The sequence below is a fragment of the Cherax quadricarinatus genome, chromosome 33 (genome assembly GCF_038502225.1).
Source record: "Cherax quadricarinatus isolate ZL_2023a chromosome 33, ASM3850222v1, whole genome shotgun sequence".
Taxonomy (NCBI): domain Eukaryota; kingdom Metazoa; phylum Arthropoda; class Malacostraca; order Decapoda; family Parastacidae; genus Cherax; species Cherax quadricarinatus.
The window spans coordinates 11,450,622-11,475,293 of NC_091324.1; the positions used below are offsets into that span (position 1 = coordinate 11,450,622).

Below are 24,672 nucleotides of genomic sequence, written 5' to 3' on the forward strand. Positions count from 1 at the left end.
ATACAAATTTAATTCACTTATAATTAATAATCTACTGTTCAACTATGAAATAATTACTGTCCTACTGTACAACTATGATGAATCCTTAGTATTAAGTAGTCTGTAAGCCAATAATGTTAAGTTGGCCCATAATGCCCAGGCATAATAGAGGCTCTCTTTGCATTGCAACCCACTATTGTAAATATAAAATCTCAATGTACTGTTTGCAAAGACATAAAATAAATAAAAATAAATAAAAAAATCATATACCACACTGCAGCATTCCAGTCTCGCGCTTGAGGAACATATTTCTCCCGGACTCCCGGGAGGTAATGTTCAAGATGGAGTACGCTTTGGTACCCCTTATTAACCCCAACATCATCAACAGTGAGGACCTCGTGGCTGTCAGTGGCCCTTAAGACACTAATAAGAAGAGGGACTCGTGCAATCACAGGGAGTAGAGACGTCCAGGCAAATAAAAGAAGCTGTATAAACTAATTAATTCATACTACATCTGTCAAAATGAAAGCCCTAGACGGACGCAATAACATTAAAGTGTACAATTTAAGTGCTGGAAAATCACTTCCCGACGTGAGTTGTTTCTCGAGGTTATTTTTCCTTTTAAGAGGATTGTATTGATGATAGTGAAGGGTTGTTTATATATATAGAATTAGAGCTATCTTCCCCTTTCATTGGATCAAACCTGATTGCTTCCACTTCCCCAAGTGCTGTATGACCCTTAAAGGCTTAGCACTAAAAAAAATATTTTACTAGTCCCTTTAAATATTTTGTTTGGGTAAAAGCGAACATTTGGTAAAACTACTGATCTTTATATTAATTTTTGCTAAAAGTTGTATAATTTGGTTGATGATAATTCCCTGATGGTTGTGGAAATAGCAAAAATAACACTGATATACTCTAACCACTATAAGGAACCTATATTTGTCAGTAATCTCATTTATTTTCCCAAGTCTCCGATAGATCAACAGAAGCCTCCAATATTTTCTTACTGATGGAGAATTTTCCTTTATATAAATTTAATAAGACTATCACCAAAGGCATATGTAGGGGTATTAATTTAATTGTTCTATTTGTTTCATAATGTATACTATCATTATTTAGCTTCACAGTTGTATTAATGGTAAATGTCAGTCATAATTACTGCAGAATATTAATCATCACACTCACTTCACATACTGAGTGTCTGTGGTTTAATCATAACCTCATTACAGAGCAAAAAATTGATGTGAGGGATCTGGGAGTGATAATGTCAGAGAATCTCACTTTCAAAGATCACAACAATGTCTTTACTACATCTGTTAGGAAAATGATAGGATGGATAATGAGAACTTTGGTTTTGTAATACTAGAATAATTATTGGTATATAAATATTAACCTGTTTCTGGTGATGAAAAATTGCATTAAAATGTGACTATAAAGGTTGTTAGTTTAGTATGAAAGTTAAAATATGTTTTGTATTATAAAAGTTATTTTTTATCTATGCAGTGGTTGACAGACAGAAAAAGAAGACAACTATCAAAAAGAGATGTTGGTAAGTATTAGATACAGTGTTAGCATTTGCATTATTGTTTGTCCTGTAGTGTATAATTTCTGTAAATACAAATGCAAGTGCAGTACATTATTTACTTTTTTTTTTATTAACACATCAGCCATTTCCCACCAAGGCAGGGTGGCCTGAAAAAGAAAGACTTTTATCATTCACTCCATCACTGTCTTGTCAGAGATGTGCTTACATTACAGTTATAAAACTGCAACATTAACACCCCTCCTTCAGAGTGCAAGCACCGTACTTCCCATCTCCAGGACTCAAGTCCAGCCTGCTAGTTTCCCTGAATACCTTCGTAAATGTTACTTTGCTTACACTTCAACAGCACGTCAAGTCCTAAAAACCATTTGTCTCCATTCACTCCTGTCTAACATGCTAACGCACACTTGCTGGAAGTCCAAGCCCCTCGCACACAAAATTTCCTTTACCCCCTCCCTCCGACCTTTTCTAGGCCGACCCCTACCCCGCCTTCCTTCCACTACAGATTTATACACTCGAAGTCATTCTATTTCCTTCCATCCTCTCTACATGTCTGAACCACCTCAATAACCCCTCCTCAGCCCTCTGGATAATAGTTTTGGTAATCTCGCACCTCCTCCTAATCTCCAAACTATGGATTCTCTGCATTATATTCACACCACACATTGCCCTCAGACATGACATCTCCACTGCCTCCAGCCTTCTCCTTGTTGCAACATTCACCACTCATGCTTGCCCTTGGTTATGAAAATACGAGTCTCGTACCAGCAGTATATCAGTCGGAATCAGTAAGTCTTTCAGACTTCTTGCTCCTTCACCACACATTCCATCCACAAAGTCTCTACCTGCTTGATGGTTCTGGGTATTATTGCCCCTGTCAAGCTGTTTTTGCAGTATGCAGTCTTATGTAGATATCACTGTTTGACTGTTCAGGAACAGTTGTCAGTAAGTTATGAAGTTTCCCTTTATGAAGTTTCCCTTTTATTTGAATGGATGAAGTTGAAAAGCCCTGGGCCCTAAAGCTTTTTGACACCTAATTTTACAAACTAATATCTATTTTAGTACTTCAGCTCAGTTTCAGTGCTTCACTTGTAGCTTTGATGTACTTAACCCCTTTTCCCAGGATTCATCCAACATTAGTCAACTACAGTGGAACCCCGTTAAACGACCAGCTCCCTACTTGAACTAAGCTCAGCTCTCGACTAAATAAATGCGACCTACCAGAACTTTGCTGTAAACTATTTCATGTTTCTTCGCATTTTTTGGTGTTTTTTGTATTATTTGTATATATGTCACCATGGGGCGTACAACAATTAGTGGTAACAGCCAACCAAACAGAAAATTGGTTGGGAAGAACGTGTTCGACACTCAAATGGAGCAGCACTTGAACAGCCTTCTGGGATGAATTAAGGTCGTATACCAAGGTTCCACTATACGTATGTGTATTCCGGTCTCCGTGTAACTGGGATTATGTATTTCATAATCCAGGTCTCTTGTTCCTCATTGCACATGATTTGATTAGTGCAGAGTGCAGCATGAGTTTATGATGCAGTTATTAATATTGAAGATTTGAAGGAAATCAGAAGAGGCATGCATAAGCTATTACGTATATGGAAACTAATATCCAAATTTCTTCATTAAAAATTGTAAATTAGGACATATGATCCTGCTCTTATGAGGGATTGTTTCAGTGTGCATATTTGGAACTACTACCTCTGTTATTCTTTGCATATGCTTGCCCTCCATAGAGCACAAATTGAAGGATATTAGGCATTTCCAGTCTGGACTGCAATTTTGTCTTAAACAGGGTGGGCCAACAGTAGGCTTACACTCAGTAGGTATGCACTTAACACCTGCACCTGCTCAGCATTTTCACACTTTCAATACTGCTTTAGTTTTGGAATGCTGGTTTGGAATAATGGTTTGGAATAATGGTTTGGAAAAATGGGTTGGAATAATGGTTTGGAATAATGGTTTGGAATTATGGTTTGGAATTTTTTTATTATTTTTTTTTATTATCACACCGGCCGATTCCCACCAAGGCAGGGTGGCCCGAAAAAGAAAAACTTTCACCATCATTCACTCCATCACTGTCTTGCCAGAAGGGTGCTTTACACTACAGTTTTTAAACTGCAACATTAACACCCCTCCTTCAGAGTGCAGGCACTGTACTTCCCATCTCCAGGACTCAAGTCCGGCCTGCCGGTTTCCCTGAATCCCTTCATAAATGTTACTTTGCTCACACTCCAACAGCACGTCAAGTATTAAAAACCATTTGTCTCCATTCACTCCTATCAAACACGCTCACGCATGCCTGCTGGAAGTCCAAGCCCCTCGCACACAAAACCTCCTTTACCCCCTCCCTCCAACCCTTCCTAGGCCGACCCCTACCCCGCCTTCCTTCCACTACAGACTGATACACTCTTGAAGTCATTCTGTTTTGCTCCATTCTCTCTACATGTCCGAACCACCTCAACAACCCTTCCTCAGCCCTCTGGACAACAGTTTTGGTAATCCCGCACCTCCTCCTAACTTCCAAACTACGAATTCTCTGCATTATATTCACACCACACATTGCCCTCAGACATGACATCTCCACTGCCTCCAGCCTTCTCCTCGCTGCAACATTCATCACCCACGCTTCACACCCATATAAGAGCGTTGGTAAAACTATACTCTCATACATTCCCCTCTTTGCCTCCAAGGACAAAGTTCTTTGTCTCCACAGACTCCTAAGTGCACCACTCACTCTTTTTCCCTCATCAATTCTATGATTCACCTCATCTTTCATAGACCCATCCGCTGACACGTCCACTCCCAAATATCTGAATACGTTCACCTCCTCCATACTCTCTCCCTCCAATCTGATATTCAATCTTTCATCACCTAATCTTTTTGTTATCCTCATAACCTTACTCTTTCCTGTATTCACCTTTAATTTTCTTCTTTTGCACACCCTACCAAATTCATCCACCAATCTCTGCAACTTCTCTTCAGAATCTCCCAAGAGCACAGTGTCATCAGCAAAGAGCAGCTGTGACAACTCCCACTTTGTGTGTGATTCTTTATCTTTTAACTCCACGCCTCTTGCCAAGACCCTCGCATTTACTTCTCTTACAACCCCATCTATAAATATATTAAACAACCACGGTGACATCACACATCCTTGTCTAAGGCCTACTTTTACTGGGAAAAAATTTCCCTCTTTCCTACATACTCTAACTTGAGCCTCACTATCCTCGTAAAAACTCTTCACTGCTTTCAGTAACCTACCTCCTACACCATACACTTGCAACATCTGCCACATTGCCCCCCTATCCACCCTGTCATACGCCTTTTCCAAATCCATAAATGCCACAAAAACCTCTTTAGCCTTATCTAAATACTGTTCACTTATATGTTTCACTGTAAACACCTGGTCCACACACCCCCTACCTTTCCTAAAGCCTCCTTGTTCATCTGCTATCCTATTCTCCGTCTTACTCTTAATTCTTTCAATTATAACTCTACCATACACTTTACCAGGTACACTCAACAGACTTATCCCCCTATAATTTTTGCACTCTCTTTTATCCCCTTTGCCTTTATACAAAGGAACTATGCATGCTCTCTGCCAATCCCTAGGTACCTTACCCTCTTCCATACATTTATTAAATAATTGCACCAACCACTCCAAAACTATATCCCCACCTGCTTTTAACATTTCTATCTTTATCCCATCAATCCCGGCTGCCTTACCCCCTTTCATTTTACCTACTGCCTCACGAACTTCCCCCACACTCACAACTGGCTCTTCCTCACTCCTACAAGATGTTATTCCTCCTTGCCCTATACACGAAATCACAGCTTCCCTATCTTCATCAACATTTAACAATTCCTCAAAATATTCCTTCCATCTTCCCAATACCTCTAACTCTCCATTTAATAACTCTCCTCTCCTATTTTTAACTGACAAATCCATTTGTTCTCTAGGCTTTCTTAACTTGTTAACCTCACTCCAAAACTTTTTCTTATTTTCAACAAAATTTGTTGATAACATCTCACCCACTCTCTCATTTGCTCTCTTTTTACATTGCTTCACCACTCTCTTAACTTCTCTCTTTTTCTCCATATACTCTTCCCTCCTTGCATCACTTCTACTTTGTAAAAACTTCTCATATGCTAACTTTTTCTCCCTTACTACTCTCTTTACATCATCATTCCACCAATCGCTCCTCTTCCCTCCTGCACCCACTTTCCTGTAACCACAAACTTCTGCTGAACACTCTAACACTACATTTTTAAACCTACCCCATACCTCTTCGACCCCATTGCCTATGCTCTCATTAACCCATCTATCCTCCAATAGCTGTTTATATCTTACCCTAACTGCCTCCTCTTTTAGTTTATAAACCTTCACCTCTCTCTTCCCTGATGCTTCTATTCTCCTTGTATCCCATCTACCTTTTACTCTCAGTGTAGCTACAACTAGAAAGTGATCTGATATATCTGTGGCCCCTCTATAAACATGTACATCCTGAAGTCTACTCAACAGTCTTTTATCTACCAATACATAATCCAACAAACTACTGTCATTTCGCCCTACATCATATCGTGTATACTTATTTATCCTCTTTTTCTTAAAATATGTATTACCTATAACTAAACCCCTTTCTATACAAAGTTCAATCAAAGGGCTCCCATTATCATTTACACCTGGCACCCCAAACTTACCTACCACACCCTCTCTAAAAGTTTCTCCTACTTTAGCATTCAAGTCCCCTACCACAATTACTCTCTCACTTGGTTCAAAGGCTCCTATACATTCACTTAACATCTCCCAAAATCTCTCTCTCTCCTCTGCATTCCTCTCTTCTCCAGGTGCATACACGCTTATTATGACCCACTTCTCGCATCCAACCTTTACTTTAATCCACATAATTCTTGAATTTACACATTCATATTCTCTTTTCTCCTTCCATAACTGATCATTTAACATTACTGCTACCCCTTCCTTTGCTCTAACTCTCTCAGATACTCCCGATTTAATCCCATTTATTTCCCCCCACTGAAACTCTCCTACCCCCTTCAGCTTTGTTTCGCTTAGGGCCAGGACACCCAACTTCTTTTCATTCATAACATCAGCAATCATCTGTTTCTTGTCATCCGCACTACATCCACGCACATTTAAGCAACCCAGTTTTATAAAGTTTTTCTTCTTCTCTTTTTTAGTAATTGTATACAGGAGAAGGGGTTACTAGCCCATTGCTCCCGGCATTTTAGTCGCCTCATACGACACGCATGGCTTACGGAGGAAAGATTCTTTTCCACTTCCCCATGGACAATAGAAGAAATAAAAAAGAACAAGAGCTATTTAGAAAAAGGAGAAAAACCTAGATGTATGTATATATATATATGCATGTGCGTGTCTGTGAAGTGTGACCAAAGTGTAAGTAGGAGTAGCAAGATATCCCTGTTATCTAGCGTGTTTATGAGACAGAAAAAGAAACCAGCAATCCTACCATCATGCAAAACAGTTACAGGTTTTTGTTTCACAGTCATCTGGCAGGACGGTAGTACTTCCCTGGGTGGTTGCTGTCTACCATTATGGTTTGGAATTATTGTTTGGATAAATTAAATCGAAAACGTGAGCAAATAGTGAAACAACTGTAAACTTACTTTTGGCCCACCCTATATATTACACTACTGTATTATTATTGGTTGCATTTCTTAAAACTTTTGTTTTCTAGCCTATCATTTTCCTCTCAGTTGTGATAGTGTAACGGTGTTGTGTTCTTTAACACAAAAAAAAAATACTCTGACTTGTTACCCACAGATCCTTAACACATCTATTCTGCCTTAAGAAGTGGTTTAACGATGGTTCGACTTGCAATATTTCAACTTTATGATAATGTGATAGCGAAGTGTATTCACTCCTATCCAGTACTGTAATACTATATATTTATTAATAGGATAAACTTGTATTCATTTATTTACTTTTCAATACTGGTATTTAGTGTTGTTTTTTTAACACATCAGCCATCTCCCACCAAGGCAGGGTGACCCAAAAGAAAGAAAAACCCAAAAAGAAAGAAAAAAAAACTTTCATTATCAGTCAACACTTTCACTATCACTCATACATAATCAGTGTCTTTGCAGAGGCGCCCAGATACGACAGTTTAGATAGTCAGTCCAAACTGCCAATATCCCAAACCCCTCCTTTACAGTGTAGGCATTGTACTTCCCATTTCCAGGACTCAAGTCTGGCTAACCACTTTCCTTGAATCCCTTCACAAAATATTATATATTTATTTATATATTTATTTACTTATTCAGTGACAGTAGCTATTTATTTGTTTATCATATCATACTCAACTTATGATGGATTCATTGAAATGTAACCCCATCATTAGTCAAGAAGCACCTGTTCTAGCTTTATCTCTTGAGTTTTTACCATGGCAGAGTAGCATATCCAGCTTTTAACCTCTGTCTTACTTTCATATTCTACTTCCTAATTATTATCCCAGCTGAATAATGTTTTCTGGTATCTGAACTTATAGCATAAAATATTTCTCTCTCTCTCTCGACTAACATTTCATTAAGATTTCCAATACAGTACTCTATATACATAATTTTGAAAATTAAGACTTATATTCTTATCAGTATGTAGTTACAGCATCCTACTGCACTTAACCCTTTGACTGTTTTGGTCGTATATATACGTCTTACTAGCCACCGTTTTTGACATAAATTCTAGCGGCTTCAAATCAAGCAGGAGAAAGCTGGTAGGCCCACATGTGAGAGAATGGGTCTGTGTGGTCAGTGTACACCATATAAAAAAATCCTGCAGCACGCAGTGCATATTGAGAAAAAAAAACTCCGACCTTTTTTTTTTTAATTAAAATGCCGAATTTGTGGTCTATTTTCGTATAGTATTTATGGTTGTATTCTCGTTTTCTTGGTCTAATTTGATAGAATGGAAAACATATTATAGAAATAGAGGTGATTTTGATTGGTTTTACTATGAAAAGAACCTTAAAATGGAGCTCAAAGTAGGGGAAATGTTTGATTTTTGCTGATTGTTAAAAGTAAACAAATGATGTCATTTTCCAATAAATGTCCAAGTAGCCATTCTAATATGCAGTCATGAATGGGTTGACATTATTTATACAATTACTACAATATTGCAGTAGTCTGCATAACAGTAATTCTTCTATTTTTTGTTTGAATAAAAATTACCCCTCTGATATTACCAAGAGTAATATCCTAGGGGCCTGGAGATGTGACTGATGAACAAAGAAAATGTTATTTTAGAGCCAGGAATGTCTGCACGGTTAATTCTGGACCCTATTTTGAAATTGTCATATTTTTAAATTTTCGTGAAATTGGCCAAATTGCAAATTTCTGACCACATTATTGGGTAGTTGAAGTCAGTAAATGGGCAGTTTCTTGTACTAAATCGATAGAAAAAATGGAGTTCTAAAGAAATAGCTATGAGTTTGGTCGACTGGAACAATGGAATTAGCCAAAAATAGGGCTCAAAGTGGGCGAAATCGCCAATTCGTTAATATCGCTGAGGCCGCTAACTTCGCGAGAGCGTACTTCCATCAGTTCTCTATCAGATTTCATTCTTTTGGTGTCATTACAATCTGGAAAAGATTCTCTATCATTTCATAGGAAAAACTAATTTTTTTTTTTTTTTTTTTTTTTTTTTTTTTTTTTTTTTTTTTTTTTTTTTTTTTTTTGAAATTTTGTGACACCAGGAGATACCTGAGGATTTGGGGTTGCGACAGTCAAGGGGTTAATCTGTTCCAGAGAGTGTGACTAAAGGCGAATTTGACGATTTCCGAATTCATTTTCCAGATAAGAAATAATGAAAATCCAATTAATCCATTCCAGACACCCAAAAGTATAAAAAAAAATTGTTTTACATGAAATATACATTTACATACACAGAAAACAATGATACATGAAGAATAAAACAATAATAACATGACACTTACCTTTATTGAAGACTATTCTTAATGTATTGAAGACGGGATGAGGGGAGAGGATGGAGAAATTACCGTTTGGAAGGGGAATCCCCTTCCATAAAGACTTCAGGTACCAAGTCCTTTTTTGGGGTTACTTCAGTTCTTTGTTTTTTAATGCCACTAGGACCAGCTTGAGTCACTGGACCCCCTGTTGCTCAAAAAAGTGTTCCACAGAGGTCTGTTTCTGGCGTATGTTAGGATTTGTGGCAGTGGCAGGGGAGTGTGTTTGGAGTCGGGACAAGGTAGACCTTCAATATGGCACTAATATCAACTCTGCGGCTTATTTATCTAGCACAGTTCATCTAATATGACATAATAAATAATATTAATAACATAAAAACATGATATATACTCTAGAATGAATAAAATATGGCATTAATGCTACAGTTTATTGCTTGCTAGCACTATAGCCTTTATCGACTCCTGCTGCTTTAGTATCGTACATATCTCAGAATCACTGAAGAAAGCACATTCTCCCCTCTCTCTCAGCCCTTTACCAAAGGGCTGACTGGCACTAGGAACTTTCTTTGGGCCCATGGTGGCTTATTTAGCAGTTGCAAGCACTAAAAAGAATGGAATATTACGAAATGTATCGTATGAATGCGTGGGGTGACTGTCACTCGCTGATAAACAATGGCAGACTGACTGTGAATGGTGTGGAATGGTGTGTGGGGGTGCTTGGGCCGCTCGTACGCATTTGAGACGAATGACCATTACCGAGCTATATGACGATCACCGAGCCAATATTTTTATGAAAAAACGTTACGATTACCGAATACTATTACGAAATCCGACAACTACGATATCCGGAGTCCACTGTAATTTATCACGTTTTTCGGTATTCATTTTCATGCTCTGGGCCTTTTAAAGCTTTCACTACTCATTGTCATATAATTTTTCAGCACAGCCTCTCCTCACTTAGCGATGTACTCGTTAAACGATGACTCGGCCTTACGACAGGCTGTCTGACCAGTAAGCATACCTAAATGATGTATATTAGAGCTGATTTCCTCTATTCTGTTTATTACAATATATATGTACAGCACACTACTGTATACACATTTAAAAATGTGCTAAAAATGTTATAAATGGTGCAAAGGTGACATTAACACAACATTAAAGATGGTTGACACAAACCCACTACCATTACAGTATGCTCCTCACTTAGCGACAAATTCATTTACTGACGTGGTCTTAGGAACAGAACTCCGTCGTTAAGTGAGGAGAGGCTGTATTCTTAAAAGAATTTCATCGTCATTATATGTCAAATCTTTACCTGATCTATCATTATCATTTTGTATATGCAGTTTCCCGAGTACTGTATTCTAAAACAGAACATTCTACTGCAATTTTTCCATTTACTAATTTCATTTGAGCCATACTATATTTACACTTTGTGAGTTAATCGCACATCTGTTTCATTCGTTTAATACTCTACCATGTTTCCAAATTTCTATGCATATTATTCATACACATTAAGCTCTTGTCTGCCCTTCATCCTAACCAACTTCAATTACTACATTATCCATACAATCAAATTTTATGCAGCCTCTCCTCACTTAACAGCGGAGTTCCATTCCTAAGACTACGTTGGTAAATGAATTCATCACTAAGTGAGGAGCATGCTATAATGGTAGTGGGTTTGTGTCATCCATCTTTGATATTGTTTTAATGTTGCCTTTGCATCATTTATAACATTTCTGGTATATTCTTAAATGTTTATACAGTAGTATATTGTATATTGTAATAAACAGAATAGAGGAAATCAGCTCTAATATACATTATTTAGATATGTATACTGGTCAGAGAGCCCATCGTAAGTCCGAGGCGTCAGTAAACAAGTATGTTGCTAAGTGAGGAGAGGTTGTACATATTTTATTGCATATTTTTTAATATTGGCAAAGTGTTGTAGTTTCTTGTGCATTTTATATCATTCCACCTCTATTCCTAACAAATTATTCTACTGTTAGTATACACTGGACCTGTTTAGCATGAGTCAGCAGGCCTACTGCATTGCTTCTCTATTCTTATAATTTTATATTTATTTCATGGGGGAGTGCTAAACCCATAGGGGTCATACAGTACCTTGGGTATGGTATGACATCAGATTTGGTCCAAGGAGGAGGAGGGCAGCCTCAATTCTTTGGATCAAGAGCCCTTCACTACCATCAAGGCATTTCCCTTGATGAGCCATATTTCATAAATCATCACTGCCTGTCAGCTTTTCAAATTCTTACATACTTATGAGTACATTTTTTTTTTTGTGTGTGCTTGCTTTGCGACTGGTGGATGAAGGAGCGAGCACTTAACTCTGATATTAACCCTCCTCTCAAACATCTCCTTGCCAACCTCAACAGAACACATGACCATAACACAAGGCACAGATCACTCTTTGATGTTCCTCGTGTCCATCTCACACTATGCAAAAACTCAATGCACATAAAAGGCCCTAAAATCTGGAATTCATTACCTGTAAATATAAAAGAAACACTACTTGTTTATAAATTCAAGTCTCTTCTCAAAGATCACTTACTCACCCAAAACCAAATAAATACTGAATAACTGAACCTTATAAATTTTTTTTATTTTTTTTTATTATCACACTGGCCGATTCCCACCAAGGCAGGGTGGCCCGAAAAAGAAAAACTTTCACCATCATTCACTCCATCACTGTCTTGCCAGAAGGGTGCTTTACACTACAGTTTTTAAACTGCAACATTAACACCCCTCCTTCAGAGTGCAGGCACTGTACTTCCCATCTCCAGGACTCAAGTCCGGCCTGCCGGTTTCCCTGAATCCCTTCATAAATGTTACTTTGCTCACACTCCAACAGCACGTCAAGTATTAAAAACCATTTGTCTCCATTCACTCCTATCAAACACGCTCACGCATGCCTGCTGGAAGTCCAAGCCCCTCGCACACAAAACCTCCTTTACCCCCTCCCTCCAACCCTTCCTAGGCCGACCCCTACCCCGCCTTCCTTCCACTACAGACTGATACACTCTTGAAGTCATTCTGTTTCGCTCCATTCTCTCTACATGTCCGAACCACCTCAACAACCCTTCCTCAGCCCTCTGGACAACAGTTTTGGTAATCCCGCACCTCCTCCTAACTTCCAAACTACGAATTCTCTGCATTATATTCACACCACACATTGCCCTCAGACATGACATCTCCACTGCCTCCAGCCTTCTCCTCGCTGCAACATTCATCACCCACGCTTCACACCCATATAAGAGCGTTGGTAAAACTATACTCTCATACATTCCCCTCTTTGCCTCCAAGGACAAAGTTCTTTGTCTCCACAGACTCCTAAGTGCACCACTCACTCTTTTTCCCTCATCAATTCTATGATTCACCTCATCTTTCATAGACCCATCCGCTGACACGTCCACTCCCAAATATCTGAATACGTTCACCTCCTCCATACTCTCTCCCTCCAATCTGATATTCAATCTTTCATCACCTAATCTTTTTGTTATCCTCATAACCTTACTCTTTCCTGTATTCACCTTTAATTTTCTTCTTTTGCACACCCTACCAAATTCATCCACCAATCTCTGCAACTTCTCTTCAGAATCTCCCAAGAGCACAGTGTCATCAGCAAAGAGCAGCTGTGACAACTCCCACTTTGTGTGTGATTCTTTATCTTTTAACTCCACGCCTCTTGCCAAGACCCTCGCATTTACTTCTCTTACAACCCCATCTATAAATATATTAAACAACCACGGTGACATCACACATCCTTGTCTAAGGCCTACTTTTACTGGGAAAAAATTTCCCTCTTTCCTACATACTCTAACTTGAGCCTCACTATCCTCGTAAAAACTCTTCACTGCTTTCAGTAACCTACCTCCTACACCATACACTTGCAACATCTGCCACATTGCCCCCCTATCCACCCTGTCATACGCCTTTTCCAAATCCATAAATGCCACAAAGACCTCTTTAGCCTTATCTAAATACTGTTCACTTATATGTTTCACTGTAAACACCTGGTCCACACACCCCCTACCTTTCCTAAAGCCTCCTTGTTCATCTGCTATCCTATTCTCCATCTTACTCTTAATTCTTTCAATTATAACTCTACCATACACTTTACCAGGTACACTCAACAGACTTATCCCCCTATAATTTTTGCACTCTCTTTTATCCCCTTTGCCTTTATACAAAGGAACTATGCATGCTCTCTGCCAATCCCTAGGTACCTTACCCTCTTCCATACATTTATTAAATAATTGCACCAACCACTCCAAAACTATATCCCCACCTGCTTTTAACATTTCTATCTTTATCCCATCAATCCCGGCTGCCTTACCCCCTTTCATTTTACCTACTGCCTCACGAACTTCCCCCACACTCACAACTGGCTCTTCCTCACTCCTACAAGATGTTATTCCTCCTTGCCCTATACACGAAATCACAGCTTCCCTATCTTCATCAACATTTAACAATTCCTCAAAATATTCCTTCCATCTTCCCAATACCTCTAACTCTCCATTTAATAACTCTCCTCTCCTATTTTTAACTGACAAATCCATTTGTTCTCTAGGCTTTCTTAACTTGTTAATCTCACTCCAAAACTTCTTCTTATTTTCAACAAAATTTGTTGATAACATCTCACCCACTCTCTCATTTGCTCTCTTTTTACATTGCTTCACCACTCTCTTAACTTCTCTCTTTTTCTCCATATACTCTTCCCTCCTTGCATCACTTCTACTTTGTAAAAACTTCTCATATGCTAACTTTTTCTCCCTTACTACTCTCTTTACATCATCATTCCACCAATCGTTCCTCTTCCCTCCTGCACCCACTTTCCTGTAACCACAAACTTCTGCTGAACACTCTAACACTACATTTTTAAACCTACCCCATACCTCTTCGACCCCATTGCCTATGCTCTCATTAGCCCATCTATCCTCCAATAGCTGTTTATATCTTACCCTAACTGCCTCCTCTTTTAGTTTATAAACCTTCACCTCTCTCTTCCCTGATGCTTCTATTCTCCTTGTATCCCATCTACCTTTTACTCTCAGTGTAGCTACAACTAGAAAGTGATCTGATATATCTGTGGCCCCTCTATAAACATGTACATCCTGAAGTCTACTCAACAGTCTTTTATCTACCAATACATAATCCAACAAACTACTGTCATTTCGCCCTACATCATATCGTGTATACTTATTTATCCTCTTTTTCTTAAAATATGTATTACCTATAACTAAACCCCTTTCTATACAAAGTTCAATCAAAGGGCTCCCATTATCATTTACACCTGGCACCCCAAACTTACCTACCACACCCTCTCTAAAAGTTTCTCCTACTTTAGCATTCAAGTCCCCTACCACAATTACTCTCTCACTTGGTTCAAAGGCTCCTATACATTCACTTAACATCTCCCAAAATCTCTCTCTCTCCTCTGCATTCCTCTCTTCTCCAGGTGCATACACGCTTATTATGACCCACTTCTCGCATCCAACCTTTACTTTAATCCACATAATTCTTGAACCTTATAAATTGTATATCTTAAATGTTTCTCACAATTATATCACATAAATGTTAAACCTAAAACCCAATCTAACCTTATTATTTTTTAAATACACTACCTAACAGAATATTCCATTCGACTGAATGTACAGCAATGCATGCAACCATATGACCTGTCTTTGTAATACTCATTTGTGCTTTATAGTTATCTGTTTACAATAATGTTTTATCACTGATTTCATCATTGCTTAGTTAATCTTAAGCTAATTTTAAGCCAGCCCATAATGCTATGCATATAAGTGGCTTTGGCATGCCGCTCTTACCTGTATTTTTTTGTACCTCTGTATGTATGCTCAAATTACTAAATAAATAAATAAATAAATAAATACTTCACATAAATAAAAATCCTTAGTGCTATTTTTACTAATAAGTATGAATTTTTTAATGATTTTGAAAGTGAATTTTTTGTATCAGCTATATAAATTGCAATTTCTGTATTGAAGTGCTTTTGTAATATATAACATTAGTGCATGTATTATCAACACGACTTTTTTCAGAATTTCGACGGAGGATAGAATTAATCCAGGATTTTACTATGCCTGATGTAAGTGGCTGCGTACGTGTATCTCCAGATGGCCGGTATATTTTAATCACAGGAACTTACAAGCCAAGAGTAAAATGCTATGAAGTTGCTGCACTTTCTCTTAAATTTGAGAGATGTTTTGATGCTGAAGTCGTTCAGTTTGAGATTTTGTCTGAAGACTATAGCAAGGTTAGCTTGATGTTATAATATACTGTACCAGTACAGTATATGATTTCTTTGTCTTGTTAAAATGCATATATTAGTACAATACAGTATTCATAAATTTATTATTTTATTTAATATATATGTTGATCTCTTATTTGGGTCACCCTGCCTTGGCAGGTGATGGATGATGAGTGAAAAAAAAAAAGTTGATCACTTGTTAATTAAAGGCTTTTGTTGTATGGTATTCTTTTAAAGAAGCAGGTTTTTCAAACTAAACAATACTGTTAAATCTTGTTTCAGCTGGTTTTCTTACAAGAGGGAAGGTATGTTGAGTTTCACAATCAAGGAGGGCGTTGGTTTCGGACACGAATTCCAAAATTTGGACGTGACTTGGCCTATCATTATCCCTCTTGTGATCTCTATTTTGCTGCATCAGGGTGAGTATTATTTGGCTGTAAGATTAAACTACAAAATATAATGGGATTTTGCTTAAAAAGTAAATTTGTTTAAATGTAAGCTCCTCTGTATAGTTCAGTTTTTCATAAATACAATTGGAAAATTGGAAAATGTCAAATTGAGAAGTTTATGTAGATTGAAGTGTCACCAATGAATTGAGTACAAAGAATGAATTCTTTGCTGGGGTGCAAAAAGTTCCTTATAGTCTGTATACTATAATGTATCTTCATTATATCTTCCAAAAATTTTATTAGTAGGAGTCCTCTTAAAAGTTAGTTGTTATTTATATATTATTAACTTTCCAGGAGTGATATATATCGATTAAATTTGCACCAAGGCCGGTTCTTGAACTCTCTGCAGACAGATGCCCCAGGTGTAAACAAATGTGTTTTTAACAATGTCCATTACCTCTTTACCTGTGGGACTGAAGATGGTAGAATTGAGGCTTGGGACCCAAGATCAAGACACAGAGTTGGAGTGTTAGACTGTGCAATGCATATGGCTACAGAAAACATTCAGTAAGTCTTCTCATTGAATGAATGCATATATAAATTACCGTTAAAATGAGTTAAGAATGTTTTAAAATAAGGCAGAGTACTTCTTTCTTTCAACAAACCAGCCATATCCCACCGAGGCAGGGTGGCCCAAAAAGAAAAACAAAAGTAAGGCAGAGTACTAAGGCTACTTATTGTCACTGTGGCTGTTCACTATAATTAGATGCTACATGACTTAATTCAAAAGTGATAGTAAGAATATTTGGGATAGATTACCATAAGGTAAAGTGATAGAAAATTAGTTTAGTTAATTAGAAGTATAAGTTAGGCTTATACTGTAAAGGGCCTAGAAGAATTTTTATAGTAAATGCTAGTAGAGTAAAATTTTTATATTCATAATAGAAGAACTGTAGTGTATTGTTAACTCAGTTGGTAAAAATTGTATGTCTTGAGTGAATTGAGAAAGTTTGGATAATTATATGACAGAATTGGCAATTAGAAATAAAATTATATTCTGTATATTCTTGAGCATGAATTGAAGTTTTAATTTTACTTACCTTATGTTTTAATTTTTCAGGTTAGGCAGTTACAAGTCAGTGAAGCAACTGGGCATTACGGCTTTAGCCTACAATGACACGCTCACATTGGGTGTAGGCACACAAACTGGACAGGTAAAGTGTTTGTTTTGTGAAGCTGTGGGATATAAAAAAGCTACCTCTGATTAGACTGCAAAGGACAGATTGGGGTATCAGTACCTTTTACCTCTTTTTTTTTTAAGGAAGTTTTAGGTCAACTAATATGGTCGTTGTTTCTTTACTATGGTTGTTTCTTTACTATCTATAATCTTTTATATGTTAATAGTAGCAAAAGTTACACATTGAAAAATCTAATAGGAATTTTTGTCACTGACCATCTTTAAATTAATTACAGTTGAAATTTGAAATAAATCCAAACAGAATTTTTACATTTCATGATTGTCACAAAAACATAAGAATGCATCATTCAGTTACCTTCAGGAATAAAAGTGTGCCAAGAAAAAAGTTGAATGCAGTAAACATGTAAAAAGAGAAATAAGAAATTAATAATGTTTAAAAATTTGGTGGGAAATACGTTTATGGGTGATATCAACAAAGATGTTTCATTCATTTGTTTTACTTATGTTCTTTGTGTTTGTGGCCTTTTGTGGAACCAAACTGAATTACACTTCTTATATTAACTCTTTTCTATTTGATTTTATTCCTTCAGGTGCTGCTTTATGATATCCGTTCAGACAAACCACTGTTGATAAAAGATCATAATGATGGATTTCCTATTACGGATCTGGAGTTTCATAATTCAGCAGGGTTAGTTCTCTCCATGTCTCCCAAAATTGTCAAGATTTGGAACAAAGATACAGTAAGTAATGTAAAGTATCATTGTCTTTATAATTATAGGTAGATTCAGTGATTTTCGTAGTTGCTAAGATAAATTGATGTAATAAGAACATAAGAAAGAAGGAACACTGCAGCAGGCCTACTGACCCATGCAAAGCAGGTCCATCCCTCCCCCATCCTGGATTAGCCCAATGACCCACCTATTCAGGTCACTTCCACTTAAGGAAGGAGCAAGGCATCAGACCTAGTAGCACAATACACACCCACCCACACCCACTCATGTATTTATCTAACCTATTTTTAAAACTACACAACGTTTTAGCCTCTATAATTGTACTCGGGAGTTTGTTGCACTCGTCCACAACTCTATTACCAAACCAGTACTTTCCTATATCCTTCCTGAATCTGAATTTTTCCAACCTGAAACCATTGCTGCAAGTCCTGTCTTGGCTGGAAATTTTCAGCACGCTATTTACATCGCCTTTATTTATGCCTGTTTTCCATTTATACACCTCGATCATATTCCCCCTAATTCTACGCCTTTCGAGAGAGTGCAGATTCAGGGGCCTCAGTCTATCCTCATAGGGAAGATTTCTGATACATGGGATCAACTTTGTCATCCTCCTCTGTACGTTTTCCAGTGCATTTATATCCATTCTGTAATACGGTGACCAGAACTGTGTAGCATAATCTAAATGAGGCCTAACCAAGGATATATAGAGTTGAAGAACAACCTGAGGACTTCAATTATTTATACTTCTAGACATGAAGCCAAGGATTCTGTTAGCTTTATTGCAAACACTGATGCATGGTTGTCTTGGTTTTAGATTATTGCTAACCAGAACTCCTAAATCCGTTTTGCAATCAGTAGTACAGTGGACCCCCGGTTAACGATATTTTTTCACTCCAGAAGTATGTTCAGGTGCCAGTACTGACCGAATTTGTTCCCATAAGAAATATTGTGAAGTAGATTAGTCCATTTCAGACCCCCAAACATACATGTACAAACGCACTTACATAAATACACTTACATAATTGGTCGCATTCGGAGGTAATCGTTATGCGGGGGTCCACTGTATTAAGATCTCCATTATTTAGCTTATATGTGGCATGGTTATTTTCCTGTCCAACATTTAGAACTGCATTTGTCTATATTAAACTGCATCTGCCACTTCTCCAACCATTGCATCAGTCTGTTCAGATCATCCTGGAGTGCTCTAGTGTCCTCATTAGAATGAATTGGCTGGCCTATTTTGGTGTCATCAGCAAATTTGCTTATGTCACTATTTATTCCCTTATCTATGTCGTTTATGTAAATTGTGAACAACAACGGGCCCAACAATGGCCCCTGCGGAACACCGCTAGTGAAGTGCCCCCATTCTTATTTCTCCCCATTTATGCAAACTCTCTGCTGCCTATTTGTCAACCATGCCTCTACCCAGGAAAAAAATTCTCCTCCTATTCCATGTGTCTTAAGTTTCCTCAATAGCCTCTGATAGGGAATTCTATCGAAAGCCTTACTGAAGTCCATATACACAATATCATATTCATTACCATGATCTACCTCCTCAAACACCTTAGTGAAAAATGTTAGTAAATTCGTAAGACAGGAACGCCCCTTTGTAAAACCGTTTTGAGATTCATTAACCAATTTATGCCTATCAAGATCGCTATGAATTGCTTCAACAATTATTGATTCCATAAATTTTCCCACTATGGAGGTAAGGCTTATTGGTCTATAGTTTGAAGCTAAGGACCTGTCACCTGCCTTGTAAATAGGTATTACTTTTGCCATTTTCCACTTATCAGGCACTATGCCAGTTTGTAGTGATATGTTAAAAAGATTAGCCAAAGGTATGCTAAGTTCCTCTTTACATTCCATTAACACCCTTACAAATAGTTCATCAGGGCCTAGGGATTTGTTAGGTTTTAACTTCTCTATTTGTCTGAGGACCATGTCACTAGTTACTGCAATTGTGCATAGTTTATTATCATCCTGTTCTACATAATCTATTATTTCTGGAATTTTGCTAGTATCTTCCTGAGTAAAAACTGAGAGGAAGTAAGTATTGAAAATTTCACACACATCCTTATCACTGTCAGTGATTTGACCTGAGTTACTCTTAAGTGGACCTATCTTGTCCCTAATCTTACTTCTGTATACCAGAAAGAACCCTTTTGGGTTAGTCTTCGAATACCTTGCGACCTTAGCCTCATAATCCCTTTTTGCTTTTCTTAATATTTTTCTTTTATTTCTCTCTTTAACCTTTTCAGGGTCCATGCCGTAGATCTACGGCTTTACGTTGAGGGTCCAAACCGTATATCTATGCCATGAGCTCAGCTCACTCTGATAAGCTGTGAGCGGTAAATTTGGGCCTAGATATGAGTGAATACATTTATGTGGTATGTGTGCACCACATAAAACAAATCCTGCAGCACACAGTGCATAATGAGAGAAAAAAACTAAGACTAATTTTCGATTAAAACAGCGACTTTGCAGTGTTTTTCATATGTTTTTTGTAGTTGTATTTGCAATTTCTTGGTCTCATTTGATAGATTGGAAGATATATTACAGAAATAGAGATAATTTTGATTGGTTTTATTACTGGAAATGGTTTGAAACCGAGCTCAAAGTAGCGGAAATGTTAAATTTTTGCAGATGTTCAAGAGTAAACAAATGACCTCACACGTCCAATACACGCCAGCTGGTGGGTCTAATATATGTTCACATATGTGGTGATATTATTTATACAATTATTACATTATGGCATAACAGTAAATCTTCAATTTTTTGGTTTGAATAAAAATTCATTATGTGAATAAAATAATCAAAACGGAATTCATTTGTAAAGCATGAAAACATAACTAATGAACAGAGGAAATGTTAGCTTAGTGCCAGGAATGCCTTCTTTGTTTATTCTGGACTCTATTTTGAAATTGGAATATTTTGAACTTTGCATTAAATTGGCCAAATTACCAATTTCCGATCACTTTATTTTGTAGTTGAAACAGTTGACTTGGCGATTTCTTGTGCTCAATCGATAAAATAGAAGTAATACTAGTGAAATAGCTAAGAATTTGGTCGACTGGAATAATGTAATTGGCCCAAAATGGGAGTCAAAGTCGGCAAAATCGCCGATATGTAAATATCGCTGACATATCAAAATTTGTGAGAGCATAATTTCGTCAATTTTCCATCAAATTTTGTACTTTTTGTTTTATTACCTTCAGAAAAAGATTCTCTACCATTTCATAAGAAAAAATAGCAATTATTTTTTGAAAATTTTTGGATACTGGTGCACTTAGAAATTTAGCCTCTGGACCCTGAAAGGGTTAATTGAATATAATGTATTGATTACTTAACTGCCCATCCCCTCTTTTGATACACCTATATATGCTTCTTTTTTGGCCACCGAGATGTTTTAATCTATTGTTCATCCATGTGGGATCATTTCGGTTAGATCTACTTTCTCTACTTGGAACAAAAGTTGTCTGGGCAGCTAGAACTATGCTCTGAAAAATGTCATATTGGCAACCAAGATCACCTTCCTGACCCATAGTCAGGTCATCCCAATTTAGCCCACCCAGGTAATTTTTCAGTCCCATGAAATCGGCCAAGCGAAAGTCTTGGACAGAGATTTGATTGCATTTTTCTTGGTAATTCCATGATATACTGAAACTAAGTGATTTGTGATCACTTTTCCCCAGCTCATCATTAACCTCAAGATTATTAATTAGTGATTCTTTGTTGGCAAGAACCAAGTCAAGCAGAGTGTTTCCTCTAGTTGGTTTTGTCACAAACTGTTTTAAAAAGCAATCCTGGACCGTATCAAGAAAGTCACTAGACTCAAGGGTTCCTGTTGTATTGTTCCAATCAATTTGTCTAAAGTTAAAATCTCCCGTTAACACAAAATTTTCATATCTAGATGCCTTATGAATTTCGTCCCATAACAGCTTACTGCACTCCCTATCAAGGTTTGGGGGCCTATAAATCACACCTAAAATTAATTTGTCACGACCCTCGAAAAACTGTAGCCAAACATTCTGTGTCCGATGTTTCTAATCTTATATCATGTCTAAGACAACAATTTAAATTATCTCTGACATACATCGCCACTCCACCACCCTTCCTGTTGACCCTATCAGTGTGGAATAGTTTATAACCCTGTATGTTGCATTCAGAAGGTATTTCTCTATCTTGTTAAAAAAAAAATCTATATTACCTGTACTTGCAAGTAATCTTAGCTCATCTATCTTATTTCTTAGACTCCTACTATTTGTGTAGTAAACCTTCAGAGAGCTAGTCACTCGTTGCCCTCTACTATCTCTCTTTGTTTGTTGATCAATTGATTTGCCTTTACTAGCAACTTTATTTTGAATATTGTCTTTTAAACACATCCCTGAGGTATCCCTGTAATATCTGCTGTTTTCAACCCTAATTCTTCAGCCAATTAGACAATAGATATACAGGTGGGCCCTGCTTTACAGGGCTTCACGTTGCAGCATTTCGTTAATGCAGTTATACCCATTCTTCATTTATTCAGACTTCCTACAATAAATACTTTTGTCCTTAGCTATTAAGCTAAGGGCAAAAATATTTTAAGGTATGTAATGTGTCTTACACTTAGGTCACACTACACTTGCATGTATAAGCATATATATACACACCCCTCTGGGTTTTCTTCTGGTTTCTTACTAGTTCTTGTTCTTGTTTATTTCTTCTTATTTCCATGGGGAAGTGGAACAGAATTCTTGCTCCGTAAACCATGCCTGTTGTAAGAGGCGACTAAAATGCCGGGAGCAAGGGGCTAGTAACCTCTTCTCCTGTATACATTACTAAAGTTAAAAAAAGAGAAACTTTTGTTTTTCTTTTCTTTGTTTTTGGTGGGATGCAGCTAGTTTATTGAAAGAAGAAGAACGTAATGTGTGTATTGAATATGCACATTTAAGGCCTAGCTCTATTGTTCATTTAATATATGATAGTGTAAACATGTTATCAGGCTTTTACATACATTGAAAAGTGAGAAAAGACTGTTTCATTTTACAGCAATTTTTGCTTTACAGTGGTAGCCTGGAACCTAACCTACACTATTCAGAGTGTAGTGCCTACACTCTGAATAGTAGGTGGGGATGTTGACATTTCGAGGGTCATTTAAGTTGAGAGGTTTATGCACTTGTGGCAATTGTCTGATTAAACACATGCGGCAGAATGGGTTTAGAAATGAGATGGCTCTTCTTGTTCCTTGCTTTACAAATGATGCTCTTTGAAACAGTACACTGTAATAGATTATCAAATTTCACTGAACTATATGGGAAAAAATTTTAATCTTTGAAGCATCAAAATATATTGTGGCAATAATTTTGAGCATGAAGCTTAAAATTTATGACTTGGTACTCTGTCTTTCTTAAAAGTTATTGTGAATAATCTGGTTGTCCTTGGTGTTATTAGATAGTTTATTGGAAGCAAATGTTGCACAGTACATACCATATTACTGGCCATAAGTCAAGGTAAAATTTCACTCAAAATTATCATAGTTTTGTCTAATACCAAATAGAAGTTGAAAGAATACTTTCATGTCTCACATATGAGAGTAATTTTTTTTTTTTCATCAGCAGTCAACACGTGCAGTGTTTTCACATCTGAAGAAAGTGGTCATAATGTTTGTATATAAATTATCAACCCAGGAGTCACAGGTCTCCACAGATGGGTAAATGAGGTGTTTCCTGCATCAGCAGTCAAAACATTCACTTTTTTTGCATATTGTCTGTCCTCTTCTTCACCAGGTTAAAGATATAAAAAAATGGAGGTAATGTTTATATGAAAATTGTTTATCCACTTGTCACAAGTTCTGGTTATGTGTATATGAGAGATGCCATGATATATATGAGAGATGCCATGACTGGTGATGCCATATCACAATACCAATAATTAAACTTCAAAATTTACAGCATTAATACAATAAAATAATTTTTAATATTAATGCATAATATCCAGAAAGCTTTTTTTTCATTTTCAATCCTCTTGTATTTTTACACTCATATGGTAACAGGTATGAAAATACAATTTTCTGCTTATACTGAATTAATACTTTTTATGGGCCACCTCTTGGGTTCCATAACACATCTAAACAATACTGTAATTCATTCTATGTATTGGCCAACATACTGTGTTTGGATTGAATTTTCCAGTGCCATTATTTATTCTAGCACAAAATGCTCTAATGACAATTACTGGTACCTGGAAATTACAGTCCTTCAAACCCCTCCACAAGAAGTCTGAAGACAAGGTATCAGGGAAGGTGAGGGCCAATTGATGGGGGCCATTATGCCACATCCATCTGCCAGGGAAGTTGATGTTACAATAACCATGCTATCATATGCACAGCACTACATTTTTATATATATTTTACCATATTGTAGAGTTGAAAGAGTTTGACAGCCAGCAGTTGAGTATTGTTCGGTTAAGGGTTGAAATATCCAGCAGTTGAGTATTGTTAGGTTGAGGGGTTGAGACAGCCAAGCCATTCCAACCCTTCAACCTTACAGTAACAACAATGAGTAAGACACACATACAACA

General features: G+C 37.2%; 1 protein-coding gene across 1 annotated transcript in view; it reads left to right on the top strand.

Annotated features, from left to right (window-relative positions):
- Positions 1-334: 334 nt before the first annotated feature.
- Positions 335-24,672, top strand: part of l(2)34Fd (lethal (2) 34Fd) — a 57,820-nt gene continuing 33,482 nt past the window's right edge. Inside the window, exons 1-7 of the mRNA XM_070090795.1 lie at positions 335-570; positions 1,486-1,531; positions 15,582-15,796; positions 16,073-16,209; positions 16,534-16,746; positions 17,300-17,393; positions 17,968-18,117. Of these exons, the coding sequence (XP_069946896.1) occupies positions 502-570; positions 1,486-1,531; positions 15,582-15,796; positions 16,073-16,209; positions 16,534-16,746; positions 17,300-17,393; positions 17,968-18,117 (924 nt within the window). The 5' untranslated portion in view covers positions 335-501. The remainder of the gene's footprint in view (positions 571-1,485; positions 1,532-15,581; positions 15,797-16,072; positions 16,210-16,533; positions 16,747-17,299; positions 17,394-17,967; positions 18,118-24,672) is intronic.